The 17232-nt window shown below is 41.6% G+C and overlaps 1 protein-coding gene across 1 annotated transcript; it reads left to right on the top strand.

Moving 5' to 3' along the window:
* The first annotated feature begins 253 nt into the window (after positions 1–253).
* Positions 254–5176, top strand: LOC115978643. The gene is made up of 7 exons (XM_031100474.1): positions 254–881; positions 1686–1826; positions 1922–2287; positions 2524–2766; positions 3264–3356; positions 4433–4633; positions 4750–5176. Exons 1-7 carry the CDS (start codon positions 552–554, stop codon positions 4960–4962), a joined length of 1587 nt encoding a protein of 528 aa, XP_030956334.1. The 5' UTR covers positions 254–551; the 3' UTR covers positions 4963–5176.
* The last annotated feature ends 12056 nt before the right edge of the window (positions 5177–17232 follow it).

Raw genomic sequence — 17232 nt, 5'->3', positions numbered from 1 at the left:
AGATAAGATAAAATTCAATCTATAATATCGTCTCCGAATGATTATTCTTTATCATTTTTACCCAAAAAAGATTATTCTTTATCATTCAATTAAAACACAATCAATTTTTCGTGTAAAGAATATCCAACCTCTTATTTAAAGACAATAAACTTCACTAGTTGAGTTGGATCACAGTGCTTAAATAGTTTTTTTTTTTTTTTTTTTTTTTTTTGAGCAACTTAAATAGTTACCATATTGGAAGAATTAATGATGGGCAAAACTCTATCCTTTTGGATCATAGCAAGAACCAGAAGAAATGTCCTCATAAACCCACTAAAATGTTTAAGTTTCCACCAAGAAACATTGTAATAAAAAAACAAAGCTAACTAACAAAGTAGCTATGAAAACAAAAACAAAAACAAACATAGTCCACCACTACACCGCTAAAAAGTCTAAGTCCTAATAATACAAAGTCCAAATCCCTCTTTTCCCTTCAATTCCCAATTCCCAATTTCTCATCCCCCAAATTAGGGCTCCCTGCTCTCTTCCCAAATCGATCAGAGCTTGGACCCATGTCTCTGAACTCTCCATTCAAGCACAGACTACTGTCAATACTGCTCTGCGTTTTGGGTCTTGGATTCGGGTTCGGGTCGGATGCTCTGAAGTTGCCGTTTCGGGTCAACGATGTTCTACCCGTTTTGCCTCACCAGATTTCGTGGCCGGTGCTGAACAACTTTCACAGCGCCGTTGATTTGTTGCCTGCTTTTGTGGGATCGGTGAGCCCCAACAATGGCACCCTTGAGTGGAAAGGCGCGTGCTTTTATGGCAACGAGGCTCGCCTTGAGTTCACCGAGAGCGATAGGGACGAACCCACTTTGGGTGGCGGTGTTCTTTATCTAAAGGTCACTCTTTTAGTCCTACTTTTTTTGTTTGTTTGTATCTTTCATTTTGTTAAAGACCCATTTGGAATTTTGATTGTAATTTGTGAAATTGAAAAGGAAAAAATGCTAAAAGCTAGTGATAGTTTTACTATAAAAGGTTTTGAAACTGATGAGACAATGAATGTTATCTGGGTATGAGGTTTTGTTTTGGAAAGTTTTGAATTTGTGTGTGATTTTTTTTAGTGCCACTTTTATCTGATTGGGATTTGTTGCAATTGAAAAGGAAAATGGTAAAGTTGTTATCAATTTAACTATAAAAAGTTTAGAAACTGATGTGATCTGGGTATATGAGGTTTTGTTTTGGAAAGTTTTTAAAATTTGTATTGGGCTTTCTGAAAAACTTAATGCTTGGTTTAGTTTTAAAGTACCATCTACTTAAGTTTGCTGTGTATAGTATAAGTTTTACTACAAAAGCCTTTCATACTGATAAGATAATGAATGTGATTGGGACAATTGGGACGACATCATCAGTATAATAAATAAAATTTATTAATTTACTTTGTTGTTTTGTGTTTAGAAGTTAACATGTCAGTTTGTAAGTCTAATGTTGTAAAATTTGTAGTACCGTTAGCATCACTCTAAGTTAAAACTAAGATGGGTTGTGTGATCAATTGGGACTATTTAGCAATAAAAGGAATTTAAAGATCCATGTAGTCAAATGCACTTCAGAGGTGAGGGGAAAAGTGTGTGGTAGATTGGTTATGTAAATTTTTGGTCTTGATATATGGTAAACTTTCTTGGACTGAGTTTCTGCACCCTTTACAGACTTCTGCAGCGCACAGTTGGACCTGCATGGATCTCTATGTATTTGCAACACCCTACAGGATTACATGGGATTACTACTTCTCTGCTCGAGAACATACATTGAAGTTTGATTCATGGGAAGAGCCTGCAGAGTTGGAATATGTATGCTTGAGTTCTCTGATGTTTGTTTAGATCTTCTGCTTCTTAACCTCGTTGCGTAAAAGGTGATTTTTTCTTTCATTCATTCTATTGAGCAGGTTAAGCAGCACGGGGTTTCTGTATTTCTCATGCCATCAGGAATGCTGGGGACCTTGCTTTCATTAGTAGATGTATTGCCTTTGTTTTCGAATACAGGGTGGGGTCAAAATGCTAACTTAGCTTTTCTGAAGAACCATATGGGTGCCTCATTTGAAAAACGTCCTCAGCCTTGGCCTGCAACTATAAATCCTGATGATGTTCATTCTGGTGATTTCTTAGCTGTATCAAAGATCCGTGGTCGGTGGGGTGGATTCGAGACATTAGAAAAATGGGTAACTGGTGCTTTTGCTGGTCATACTGCTGTCTGCTTGAAGGATGAGATGGGAAATCTTTGGGTTGGTGAATCTGGACATGAGAATGAAAAGGTATGAAATAATTAACATGTTGCACGTACACTTCCTCACATCACAATAAGCAGAAGTTCATAGAATGTATATTTATGTTCATCCCTATATATTAGATTGAGCACATCCTTACATGTAGATGAAATTTGCATTAGGAGAGGTGCAGTAGGTTGATATGAAACTGATACACACACACACACACACACACACATATATAATTACATTATTTCTAAAGAACAGTTGCGTGATCTTTGCAGGGTGAAGAAATTATAGTGGTAATTCCATGGGATGAATGGTGGGAGTTGGCACTGAAGGATAGTTCTAATCCACAAATAGCCTTGCTTCCCTTGCATCCTGACTTGCGTGCAAAATTCAACTCCACTGCAGCATGGGAGTATGCTAGGAGCATGGCAGGCAAGCCATATGGTTATCACAACATGATATTTAGTTGGATTGACACTATCTCTGACAACTATCCTCCACCTCTTGATGCTCACTTGGTACGCTTCTTAACTAATTATATTATAAATATGGCTTATTGAACTTTTTCAAGGAGGGTATTGTGTGCTATTAAATCATTGGTAAATATCCTTGCTAAACAGAACTAGAGTTGATTTTTTGAACATTTGCAACAATTGTGTTTGTGTGTGCTTGTCTGCATCCTGTATGTTTGTAGAGGTGAATTTATTGGTATGTATGGTACCTTATTGATATGAGCTTTTGTGAAGATTTTGATCTATGAAAAAGAGCTTTGCATGATTAGATCAACCTATACAACTATTGTCAAGTTACTTTTTTGTGAATAGTAGGTATTTATTCTTCATCTTCACCTGCCCTCCCTTGCTCCCTCCCCCCCTTCCTCCCCCTCCCCCTCTTTTCAAATCAGAATATACTTTACCCAGTATGCACCTCTAGTGCCATGAAGAATATACTATGTAGGATGGTACATGGAGAGTTTCATTAGTAGTAGTATTGAACTGGCCAGCTCCGTCTACAGGTCATTTCTGTCATGTCTATGTGGACTAGATTGCAGCCAGCATATGCTGCAAATATGTGGAATGAAGCTCTAAACAAGCGGCTAGGGACTGAGGTAGCTCCTTTTCTTTGAGATCATTTTTTATAGTGTTTATGGCTGTATGGGGATTAATTCAACATTAGTCTGCATTCTGAACTATATTGTTTTGCTCTAATTCCAAATAAAAAGTCAGAAACTTGGATGTGAACTTTTGGGCTTTTTAGAAGTTTTGAAATTTAGTGTCCGTTTGGCAAAAATTATTTTTGCAAACTTATTTTATTATTCAGCTTATTTTTGTTACTATTTATGGGTTTCACCGCACTTTTTGGTACTATTCATGGGTTTTACTGTACTATTTCAGCTAATTTTTACCTTTATCTATAGTACTTTCAACAAAAAGTTTTCAATTTCAGTAAAATAAGTGGATTTCAAATGGACCTTTAGATGCTTCCTATGTACTAGAGTTCTACCCTCTTTTTGTGCTTCTTTGATGAAATTTATTACTTGTAAAAGAAAACAAATCAGTGATTCAACAAAAAGTTTTCAGTTTCAGCAAAATAAGCGGATCCTAAATGGATCTTTAAATGCTTCCTATTTACTAGAGTTGTACCCTCTTTTTGTGCTTCTTTAAAGAAATTTATTACCTGTAAAAGAAAACAAATCAGTGAACCTTGGTGACTTGGTGTGTGTCATGTCATTCAAACTTATCAAAGCAATTATTTTAAGAGAAAAAATGTGCATCGAGGAAAGATGGATAGTGAATAGTTATATTTATTTATTTCTTTGTATTTTATTTTTTATTTTTTAAATGTTTGCCTATGCATGCATCTCACCAGGAATTAGTTTGACTTGATGGTTTTTTGTGCTTCACTGTTGACTGGCTTTCTTATACTATAAATTATACAGTTCAATAAATTTTCCTTGTTGAAAAATTATGCACTTATAAAAAGGGCTTTTTTAATTTTTTAAAGCTCTTGTTCAAGAGGTTTGAATTAGTTTTTATATTTTGGTTTTGTGTATGTGATGTTAAGTACCACAGCAAGTTGGTTGTACTGGTCTGTTTAATTGTGAGAATGATTGGTCAAAGTATCTTAACTTTCTATTATATATAATGTTATTGTCTCATTTAAGATATGTTTGTTTTCTTTCAGGATTTGGACTTGCATGATATTCTAGCTGAAACTGAAAAGCGTGGCATATCATTTGATCAATTGCTTACTATTCCAGAACAAGATGATTGGGTGTATAGTGATGGGAAATCAACAACCTGCGTTGCATTTATCCTTGCTATGTATAAAGAGGCTGGAATTTTTGGCCCCATTTCAAACTCTATTCAAGTAACTGAGTTCACTGTAAGTCGTAACCCAGTCACTTTAATTTTTTTATTTTTGGGGTTGGTGAATCATATCCTTGGATTGTTCCCCATCATCCTCATTGTATATGACATTGGCTTTATTGCTTGTTGCAGATTCGCGATGCTTATATGCTTAAGATTTATGAGGATAACCAAACACGCCTACCAAAGTGGTGCAACGATGAGGATGGGCGGCTCCCATTCTGCCAGATTCTTGGTGAATACTGGATGGAACTGCCTCAGTATAACACACTAGAGCCATATGCCAACATGAATGAGAACTGCCCCACCTTACCCCCTATTTATGATAGGCCCATTCGATGCTAAGTTGAAATTCAATGTATGTATTTGTATTATTGTTGTTCCTCGAAGATGCATTTAAGCTGCTTTTATACATGTATGACATTTTTACATAGCTGCAAATATGTTTATCCAAATATCCTTAGAATATGTGGGGATAAAACTCACTCACCTGAAAAATTCAATAATTGTATATATCTATTACTAGAGTTAAAAAAACATTTTTAGTTGATGTTTGTAATCTGTAAATTGGTTGTTGTGGATTGAATATTTTTTTTTTGGCTTTACAACAAGTGGGGAAGAATTTATTTGAATTCAAATTTCTCTCATCAGAGAACAGGACAGTGTCAATAGGCAGAAGGTCCTTTGGCTGAGGGGAAAGTAATTTTTCTTTTGAGCTATACAGAAACATCTTATACCATGTATGCTTAAACATGCTTGGATTTAATTTTGAGAACCAGAGACAAGTGACCCATAAGTGACTTCATAGTGAAATTAACACCAGTGTCACCAATAAAGGTGGACATTTTCACTTTGACAACATCAAAGTTCATTGACGGCCATTTCCGGCTGAAAGGGTCAACAGATCTGCGTATTGGACACTTATTTTGCTTTACATCTTATAAAGGAAAACCAATAACAATAGTCTAAACACGCATTTTTTCAAGGGTTAACTTGAAAATCTTAAAATATTTGAACTTTGTCATTTTATCCACTTACCGTTGAAGAAGATTGTTGGAGCTTTTCTGGAGACTATGTCAACATTGAATCAACATATCTTCTCAAATATATTTAGCAGTAGGTGGATGGAGTGACAAAGTTATTATATTTTGTTTAAATTTGATGACTAAAATCTAAATTTTTGGGGCTAAATACTTTTGAGTCAGAATGTGAAAAATAAAACCATTCCTTGGAGTTAACCAGTCATCCACGATCAAGAAACCTTGTAGAGTCCAACACAATTCCATAAACAAATCACTGATCTGCAGCTCCCCAAAACAAGAGAAGATCAAGAGGTGCGAAACGAAAATCGAAAACATATACACAAACTTGGTTTCATGATTTTTAATAGATCTCGTAAGAATTTTTATGATGCTCTATTGGCTTCCTGCCAAGATTATATCCGTTCCTATTTTTTACCCATCTCAAATCTCAATAACTCAAAAAAAGAAGGGTCTTCTTTCTATTGTCTATGTAAGATTGTTAATAAATTATTTTTAAAAAGTTTTGATACTACTTTTATGAGAAATATAAAAAGCTAGGCTTTGTAAAGCCTAATTGTGTTTGATTTGTATTATAACCTAACCCAATATAAAAGTGTTATGGTTTTTAATAGGATTATTTATTTATTTATTTATTTTTTCCTCTGAGGCTTAGTTAATGAAGTGGAGGTTTGGGTCGAAATTTTTTTGGCCCATGTTTAGCCCATTGTGAATTCTCAGTCCAAGAGTGAAATATCATGCTTTTCAGATTAGGGTTTTGTGGTTGTTTTGAGAGAAAAAACTTTACTGTCACATCTTGTAATTTTTACTGTGAATAGTGAAATTATTGCAACTCCATAGACGATAGAAAACTGCTGAATCACGAGAATATTGTCTTGTGCGATTGTTTTTCTTTGGCGCATATTTTTCTCTATTTTTGCATCTCATAGACCTAAGAATTTCATGTATATTCCCTTCATTTTTCCCATAACAATTTTCTAAAAATATATCCTAAACTAATACCTTGGGCATCAATTAACATTTCCAAAAAAAAAAAAGAAAAAAGAAAAAGTAACAACAATGAGTAATGGACTTGGCTCCAACCAAATCCGTATATAACAACAATGGGTTTCTATTATATAAAGCTAGGAAAAAGAAAAAAATAACAAAAAAAATGATGATTATTAAAAGGGTCATGTTTACAGGTGTCCTTAAGGCAATTACTAACAAATCATTTAAAAATTTTGACATCACTTTTATGAAAAATAGAAAAAGCTGTTAAAACATTAATTTTTTTTTCTCATAAAAACTTTCCTTAAAGTAGTTCACTAACAAATGTCTTTAAAACATCTGTTAACAATTCCCCCTGTTGAAAACGAGACAAGCATCAACTAATGCTTTTGAAAAAAAAAAAACCTGTCTTATAATTAAGACAGGTTTATAGGACATCCTTCTCATATATGTTGTGAGAGGGAAAAATCTTTTATGCGCGCGTCGCATAAGCCATCTCTCTCATTGATAGGTGGGCTCCACGCCTATGGGCCCTACCTATCAGTGAGAGAAATGTCTCATGCACTAGGCGCATGAGATACATCCTTGTTGTGAGAGAGATCTTTCATGATTCAGGAGATTCCTTCTTAGGTTTCTAAGTGGCCTTGTGGTACTTGTCTTTGATCCAACGAATGCACGCATCGGTTGTTTCCTTAGTTAATAATTTCTTCATGCCATCTTGAATCTTTGTTAAATTTGTAGCCTTTGCACCACCTTGGCTCTTCTTGGTCTCAGTAGTCTGGTCTGGGCTGTTGTTCTCGTGGTCCCATTGGTCAGCCCACGGGTTCGACTCCATTAACAAGCTAGCTAGCTTTAAATTTTTACCCCAGATACAAAATTAAGAAAAAAAAAAATGGAGTTTTTTTCTCTGGAAAGAGAGAATGAGAAAACTAATAGCATGAGTGTTCCTTATCCTTTTGGGTTATGAGAAATTGTAAGTCTATTTATGGATGGTACCTTTTGTCATTTATAGAACTCAGTCAGACAGAAGCCAAGGTATTTATTTCAGAGAATATATATTAAAAATGTTCAGCCCGGCTCCACTATGTACCCAAGTGAGAGGAAATTTCCTTAGGCCCCAAATTCAAATATAAAAAGATACCAAAGCACTTTTTATTTTTTATTTTTTAAGAGTTTCATAATTTATAGCGTCCGTTCTTAATGATAGTTCTTTATCATTAGACCAAAACACTAAGACACCAATTGGTTTTTGGTGTAAGAAGGGATTGAACCCTAAATCTCATATTTAATCATCAAAGACTTTACTAGTTAAACTAATTGAAATCCACAGTGACTTAATAATTGATTGCTACTAAAAATGAGTAAGGTATATTTAATTGTAACTACTAACTACTAATATTATAGAAGATGTATTTTTATTTGTAAGAGTATTAAATTATGAGTAATGTTAATTAGTGCTCTCAGGGTCATGATTAACAAATCATATTAAGAAAATTTTAACATTACTTTCATGAAAAATATAAAAAGGTGTCAAAAAAATTAATTAAATTATCATTTTTTCATAAAATGTTCCTAAAAATAATTTATAAACTAATGCTCCGGGTATCCGTTAACATTTCACTTAAAAACTATTAATTAAGTCCTTGACATTCAATAGATAAAAAATTAATTCTAAAAAATGAAAATGTTAAAACTTTTACAACTTTTATCAACTACCTAATAAATGATTTGGTAATGAATATGATTGATATCCCTTAATAAATGTTTTTTTTTATAAAAAAATTTATTATTGATTTGTGACAAATATCACTCTTATAAGAAAAAACATAGAAAAAAAAATTCTCTTCATTTAATGTATAACTGACGGCTAGTTTTCTCTATATGGGAGTTTTAGAGTGTAGAACTTGTAGTCTTTCACGCTCTTAGGGTCATGATTAACAAATCATATTAGGAAAATTTTGACATTACTTTCATAAAAAATATAAAAAGGTGTCAAAAAAATTAATTGAATTATCATTTTCTCATAAAATGTTCCTAAAAATAATTTATAAACTAATGCTCTGGGTATCCTTTAATATTTCACTTAAAAACTATTAATTAAGTCCTTGTCATTCAATAGATAAAAAATTAATTCTAAAAAATGAAAATGTTAAAACTTTTACAACTTTTATCAACTACCTAATAAATGATTTGGTAATGAATATGATTGATATCCCTTAATAAATGTTTTTTTTTTTTAAAATTTTATTATTGATTTGTGACAAATATCACTCTTATAAGAAAAAACATAGAAAAAAAAAATTCTCTTCATTTAATGTATAACTAATGGTTGGTTTTCTCTGTGTGGGAGTTTTAGAGTGTAGAACTTGTAGTCTTTCACGCTGGAAAGCTAGATAGTCACTCATTCTCTCTTTCTCTCTCAACAAAACAAAACGTTTTAGATCTTTTGCTTCTTAACCTCGTTGCATAAAAGGTGATTTTTCTTTCATTCATTTGATTGAGCAGGTTAAGTAGCATGGGGTTTTGGTATTTCTCATGCCATCAGGAATGCTGGGACCTTGCTTTTACATGAACTAGTCGCAACTCTGTGCGATGCGCAGGAATATCTAATTATTTTGTAATGAAACATACTATATAATTTATTTTCTAAAATATTCATAAAATCGTATATTAGGATTACTAATTTCTAATAAAGCATTTTTCTCATAAGAGAATTTAATTTTAGATGTTGTAAGAACCAAGTACGAGGCCTATGGGCCTTGGATTATTATGGGCTCACAATCTATTTGTAGTGGGCTTGAAGATTTCCTACTATGGGTCGTTCTCGGCAGAGACTCAAAGCAACGCCCAGTTTGATGTTCACTCTTTCACTCTTTTCTCTCCCCAAAATCCCCTTTCTTCTCCCATCTTTCTTCTATTTATAGCCAAGGTTAGTGGGAAGATCATGATTACAGCCACCGTTTGTGCCATTGAAGGTCCAATATCATTTGATTTAAGTGGATGTTTAGGTGAGAGGGCGGTGCTGCATTTATGATCTTGGAACTTGATTCCATCTGGACCGATAATGCTCGGCAGCACCGTCTCCCGTGCATACCACATTTTCCCGGGAATAACTCATGTACATGACCGGGAACGTTTGACCGAGCCCACCTTGGAACTTAATACCCTACACCTGTTTGTTATTTATGAATCCCCGGGAATGGCGTAGGACGACTGGACCTTTCGGCTGGGCCTGTGGCCAAAGCCAGTACGGGACAAGGCCCAGGGCCTGTATGGGCCTGGGATCACCGCACTGTACAATTGGGGCAGGGCCCGGGGTCTGTATGGGCCTAAGGTCTCGGTGCCGTACAATAGCCCCCCCTTGATTCATACTCGGTCATCGAGAAGAATCAAGGAGCAGCATGGGACCTTTTGACCTCGGGAGTCTTTTAGCCTGGGACTTCTGGCCGTCATTTCTCATTTAATATTCATCTCAAAAGACGCGCCGTTTCGCGGCGCCAGGCGCAGTCGTCATTATTGCCTGACGGTTCGAGAACCGAAGCGACGTGCGGATTGGTTATGCTTGGCGTTCGTTGGACTGCTCGTAGACCGCGCCCATTTAATGCTTGATTCAGACGCTTCTTCTTCCTCCATTCATTTTTCTTTCCTCTATAAATAACCTCCCTCTGAACAGCATCCCATTTTTCCTCTGCCAATCTTTAGAGCTTTTTTTTCTCTGCCGACCACATTTCTGTGCGCTTGCTTACCCAGTGTTCTTTTCCTCCTTAGAACCCAAAGTAAGTTTTTCTTCCCCTTCCTTTTCCTTTCAACTTTCATTTCTTTGAGTTTACTTTTGTATTTTTAGGCGTTATAGATGGGTTACTCTTACCTCCTAGAGTCCCCGGCTGCTTTGGCCACCTTTAGGAGTAAATTTAACATTCCCAATGACGTGGATGTGGCCTACTGCCATGAGAGCGATATTGAACTCCACCGAGGGCATGGTATAGCCTTCTTTCCTTTGATGTCCATTCTAGAAGGTGGGGTCAGGTTTCCCGTGGATCCCCTCTTAATAAACACACTCACTTACTACGGGCTGTGCCCGGACCAACTTCCCCCCAACTTTTACCGGGTAGTTAGTTGCGTCAGTAAGTTGAACCACACCTTTAACTTACAGTTAGACCACCATGACATTAACCAAATGTATAGGCTCTGTGGGAGCAAAGCCACCGGTTATTACCTAAAGACAAGGGATGCACGGGTACGGCTGATATCATGCCTACCTGATTCGAACAGGAACTCCGCCAATGAGTTCGTTAGGGTGAGCGGCAATTGGTTTGCCGGGGAGTTTCCTTGCCCCCTTACGCCGCGTGAAGTGGGTTCGTTCCATCCCCTTCATATAACTGCTTTCTTTCGCCTCTCATTTTCTTCCTCTCGGTAAAAAGAATTTTTATGATTAGAGACTAATGCGTCATTTGATCTTTTGCAGACGGCAAAGTGTTTGTGCAGGACCTCAGAGTCGTCCACGCCAAAGACTTAAACTTCGTCCTCCGCTCTGAGATATACGTGCATTGGGACGGGCAACTCCGGGCTTCGCATTTGATCCTCGGTGTGGAGCCGGTTTATTCTACTTGGCAGCCGTTCAAGCAGGCCCTGATAGTTGACAGCCCCCTGCTGTCGTATATAGACGTTCGGTACGTGAACTTTTTACCGCCGAGTCTTACAACCGGGGAAGCGAGGGAATTTGGCCGGCGGGTTACTCGCGCAGACGAGCTAGCCCCTTTGAGAGACGAATCCGCGGAAAAAGCATCCCGGCGCATCAGGGAGTTAGCCCACGAAGCCGTGCAGCAAGGCCAAGCGCAAGAGCAGCCAATCCCCGAGAATCCGGCCGCCGTGAACCAACAACAAGTGATAGAAGCGGCCGCCCTTTTAGCTAGAGCTGCCCGGCCTAAGGGAAAGATGGTATCTAGAAAAGTGCTGTCGGTAGAACGGTTTGTGCCCGGTGCCCGACAATCCAATCAGCCCCCTAATCCAGAGGGCCGGGGTCAAGTGCCGCAGCCTTCACCCCCACCGCAGGCCGGACGTGCCCGGAAGAAGCAAAAGGTCACCGATCAACCTTCCACTTGCCCGGGCGAGGTCGCTGCCCAGACTCCTCCCCGTCCAACAGGTGGTATTGTTATCCGTGAGCCGCCGACTGAAGCCGGCACGGGGGGCGCGTCCTCCTCCCAAGTGGCTCCTGCGTGGGAGCCGAAGATCCTTCTGGACGGCAAACCATTGCCGTCAACCGCCTGCATTCGGATGTGGGATAAAGGCGAGGGCGGCCGTATTGCCCAATCTTTGGCCGAAGCTCTCCAACTTCCCGAGGATGTGCATGCTTTCGAGGATGGATCCGAGGAGTCCGTAGGGCGCCGGTTAGAGTGGCACGCCATTGCGGTAATTTTTTTGTCTATCTAGTTCTTCATACAGGTTTCCTTTTGCCTTTTTTCTAACTTTTGTCCTTGCTAGGCTGCTCAAATGGCCCACATTGTGGCTGCTCGGGCACGGGAGCTTGCTGAGGAGAGCGAGCGCGAGAAGGAGGCGCGCGAGGCGGCGGTGAAAATGGCTAAGGAAAAACTGAAGGCCGCCGAGTCTGCTGAGAAAAAAGCTGCAGTTGCCGAGAAGAACCGGTCCCTTGCCGAGAAAAGGTGTGCGGAGCTCCTAACCCAGCAGAATGAGACGGAGCTTAAGCTAGCCCAAGCTATCAGCCTTAACACCTCCAATGCCGAGGAGATAGCTGACCTTAGGGCAGGCTTGGCAGCCGCGGAGCAGAAATGGTATGATGTCGGCTTTGCTGATGCCGAAAACTCTGTAGAGCCGGTGGTTGCTCGGGCTAGGAATATGGGCTTTGAGGCCGGGTGGTTTGCCGCCCTTCAGGCAATGGGTGTTCCTGAGGATTCGCATCTGAGAGACCCCGGCCAAATCCCATTCCCGAGCCCCGCCCCTGCTGCTCAGGGTACCCCGGTGGCGATTGACGAGGAAGAGACAGCCAGTATGAGGGAGCTGGTTGAGCAAATCGATGCTCACGCCGAGCCTGAGGAAATGGAAGTCACCAGTATCCCGACTGTGCAGGAGCTTCTCGGTGAGGCCCCGCCTTTTTCTTTGGCCGGCCAGCAGGAAGTGATACCGCCGAACCAACCTCCCCGCTAATTTTGCTTTTATCTTGCTTGCTCATTTTTATTTTATTAGTTTTACTTGCTCACGTCACCGGGATGCGGTGACCGAACATTTGTTTTATTTTGTTGGTTTTATTTGCCTATGTCACCGGGATGTGGTGACCGAACAATTGCTCTACTTTAATTAGAAGTCCGTTTTCTTTTTCCGTTTGAATTTGTCGAATGAAATTATCTCTGTTCGTGTTTTGCTTGAACCACGCCAGTGCTATGGCGGCTTAATGTAATAGTACCCCCGAGAACCATTTACGCGGCGCTTAGTGTATTTTGAGAGCGCTTTTTGACTTAGTATTTGAAAAAGGGTCGGGTTAGGCTTTGGCTGAACCGGGAATCGAGCCGAGGGTCAGGTTTTCGTACTTAGAGAATTATTTGTAGGTTTCCACCTGCTCGGCGATAGTGATCGAGCCGAGGATCAGGTTTCTATCCTTAGATTATTATTTGTAGGTTTCCGCCTGCTCGGCGATAGTGATCGAACCGAGGGTCAGGCTTCTGTCCTTAGAGACTTATCTGTAGGTTTCCACCTGCTCGGCGATAGTGATCGAGCCGAGGATCAGGTTTCTGTCCTTAGATTATTATTTGTAGGTTTCCGCCTGCTCGGCGATAGTGATCGAACCGAGGGTCAGGCTTCTGTCCTTAGAGACTTATCTGTAGGTTTCCACCTGCTCGGCGATAGTGATCGAGCCGAGGATCAGGTTTCTGTCCTTAGATTATTATTTGTAGGTTTCCGCCTGCTCGGCGATAGTGATCGAACCGAGGGTCAGGCTTCTGTCCTTAGAGACTTATCTGTAGGTTTCCACCTGCTCGGCGATAGTGATCGAGCCGAGGATCAGGTTTCTGTCCTTAGATTATTATTTGTAGGTTTCCGCCTGCTCGGCGATAGTGATCGAACCGAGGGTCAGGCTTCTGTCCTTAGAGACTTATCTGTAGGTTTCCACCTGCTCGGCGATAGTGACCGAGCCGAGGATCAGGTTTCTGTCCTTAGATTATTATTTGTAGGTTTCCGCCTGCTCGGCGATAGTGATCGAACCGAGGGTCAGGCTTCTGTCCTTAGAGACTTATCTGTAGGTTTCCACCTGCTCGGCGATAGTGATCGAGCCGAGGATCAGGTTTCTGTCCTTAGATTATTATTTGTAGGTTTCCGCCTGCTCGGCGATAGTGATCGAACCGAGAGTCAGGCTTCTGTCCTTTGAGATTTGATGGTGATTCTTCCGGCGTACGGCTAAGGAATGAAAAATAGCTTATACAAAAGGATTCATCATGCTCTTAATTTCAATGGGATACAAGTAATGGCTTACACCGATGATTATGCGTAGAACTTCTTCAAGTTGTTGGCGTTCCATGGTCGGGGGAGTGGCCTCTCGTCAAGGTCTTCCAAGTAGTAGGCCCCTGCACCCGCAATAGCTGTGACTCTGTATGGTCCTTCCCAACTCTGAGCGAGCTTCCCTGCAGTCAAGTCCCGCATGTTTCCCACTACCCTTCTTAATACTAGTTCCCCGGCAATGAACTCCCTGCTCTTTACATTTCGGTTGTACCTCTGGGCCAGCTTCTGTTGATACTCGGCAAGACGTATGGTCGCAGCCTCCCTGCATTCTTCTAGCCAATCCAAACGCTCCATCATCAGGTCGGCGTTCTGTACGGGGTCAAACCCGGCGACCCGTGCACTGCATAAGCTCACCTCGGTTGGTATGACTGCTTCCGAGCCGTATGTCAGGGAGAACGGGGTTTCACCCGTGGATCTCCTAGGGGTCGTGCGGTACGCCCATAATACACTGGGTAGCTCTTCCGCCCATCTTCCCTTTGCTCCGTCCAACCTTCTTTTGAGCCCGTTCAAGATAGTCTTGTTTACCGCTTCAGCTTGGCCGTTGCTTTGTGGGTATGCCGGGGTTGAATACTTGTTTTTGATGCCAAGCTTACTACAAAAGCTCCGGAAAGCATTGCTGTCGAACTGCAGCCCATTGTCTGATACCAGCGAATTCGGCACCCCAAACCGTGTAACTATGTTTTTCCATACAAATTTTTTCACGTCGGAATCCCGGATATTAGCCAAGGCCTCTGCTTCAGCCCACTTTGTGAAGTAATCTACAGCCACCAATACAAAACGGCGGTTCCCCGTTGCCCGGGGGAAAGGCCCAAGGATGTCAAGCCCCCATTGTGCAAATGGCCACGGGCTGCTGACAGGATTTAGCTGTCCTGCAGGTTGATGGATCATTGGGGCGTGCTTTTGACATTGTTCGCAACTTCGTACGTATTCGGCGGCATCCTTCTGCATCTGTGGCCACCAAAACCCCTGTGTCATTGCTCGGTGTGCCAAAGATCGTCCCCCGGCATGCCCGCCGCACACTCCCTCATGCAGCTCGGTCAGGAGCTCTTTGACCCTGTCTGGATGTAGGCATAAGAGGTAAGGGCCTGCAAAGGATCTTCGGTACAATTTTCGGTCTGAAGACAGCCAGTATCTGGGAGCCATTCGCCGAATCTTGTTGGCCTCGGCCTCATTCTCCGGAACTTTATCCTCGGCAAGGAAGTCTATGATCGGGCTCATCCAACTTGGACCAGCTACTGCCACCTGCGCAATCTCTACTCCGGCTTGGTTGGGAACATTCTTCACCTGGATGCTTGGCTCCTTTACAAGTTCTACCGTGATGAGCCTTGGCGTATCCTCGGTAGCCGATGAGGCTAACGTGGCAAGAGAGTCAGCGTGCTTGTTTTGTGACCGGGCTACCTGGGATATCTTTACCGTTCCAAACTGACTGATAATCTGCTTTGCCGCGCCGAGATAAGCTTTCATTCTGGGGTCCCGAGCTTCGAAGTCCCCAGTGATCTGACAAACCACCAGTCGAGAATCAGAGTAGATCTCTATGTCCTTTGCGCCCAGATGTAATACTGCCCTCAATCCGGCCAACATGGCTTCGTATTCGGCTTCGTTGTTCGAGGCTTTGAACCCCAGTCTGAGGGAGTGTTCCAGTCGTATACCCTCCGGGGTGACAATGACAATACCAGCCCCGGCCCCCATAGCATTCGATGCACCGTCCACAAATAACCTCCATGGGCGAATCTCCGTACTACAGATTATTTTGCCTTCATCCTTGGGTGTAAACTCTGCGATGAAGTCAGCCAGAACCTGTCCCTTCACCGAGCTTCTAGGCCGGTATCTTATGTCAAACGATCCCAACCGAGTCCCCCACTTGGCAATCCGCCCTGTGAAGTCTGATCTCTTCAATAGTGACTGCAATGGATACTCGGTGAGGACGAACACTGTGTGTGCCTGGAAGTAATGTGGCAACTTTCTCGTGGCGTGCACCAGAGCCAAAACTAACTTCTCGAGAGGCAGGTACCTTGTCTCGGCATCGACCAAGGTTTTGCTCACGTAATACACCGGCATCTGCACTCCCCGGTCCCTCAGCAACACAGCACTTACCGCATGGTCGGTGACAGCGAGGTACATAAACAGATCCTCTCCGGGATCCGGGGCCGTCAACCTCGGCGCATTTGCCAAATATTCCTTTAGCCCTCGAAAGGCTTCATCGCAGCTCTCGTCCCATAGAAACCCCTTCCACTTTTTCAGAAGCTGATAAAAAGGCCGGCAACGGTCGGCAGACTTGGAGATGAATCTGTTCAGGGCCGCTAGCATTCCAGTGAGCACTTGCACCTCTTTGGGATTGCTTGGTGGTTTGAGGCGGTTCACGGCTTCTATCTGGTCGGGGTTGGCTTCTATACCCCGAGTAGAGATCAGATACCCCAGGAACTTACCAGCCCCCACTCCGAAAGTGCACTTTTCGGCATTCAAGCGCAATTTATACCGACGTAGTATCTCAAACACTCCCCGGAGATCTTCGGTGTGCTGCGACTCAATTCTGCTTTTCACCACCATATCATCGATATAAACTTCAACCGTGCATCCAATTTTTTCTCGGAACATTCTCGTCATCATTCTCTGATACGTAGCCCCGGCGTTCTTTAGTCCGAACGGCATGACCTCGTAGTGATAATTCGCATTCGGGGAGATAAATGCAGTCTTTTCTCGGTCTTCGGGTGCCAAGGCAATTTGGTGGTAGCCCTGGAAGGCATCCAGGAAGCTCATCCTCGGATGCCCGTACGTTGCATCTACTAGCTGGTCAATCTTGGGCATCGGGAATGGGTCCTTGGGACATGCTTTGTTCAAGTCTGTGAAATCCACACAAACTCTCCATTTCCCGTTCTTCTTCTTTACCACGACAGTGTTTGCCAACCACTTCGGGAAGAATATCTCCTTTATGGCTCCGGCATCCTTCAGCCGCTGTACCTCCAGGTTTACTGCCTCGACGTGTTCCCTCGACGCTCTTCTCGGTTTCTGCTTCTTTGGGGGGAATAACGGATCCACGTTGAGTCTGTGGACAATGAACTCGGGATCTACGCCGGGCACT

This window comes from Quercus lobata, chromosome 3 (genome assembly GCF_001633185.2).
Source record: "Quercus lobata isolate SW786 chromosome 3, ValleyOak3.0 Primary Assembly, whole genome shotgun sequence".
NCBI lineage: Eukaryota > Viridiplantae > Streptophyta > Magnoliopsida > Fagales > Fagaceae > Quercus > Quercus lobata.
Note: the sequence above shows the minus strand (reverse complement) of the source record. Positions and strands in the feature narration are given on the sequence as shown.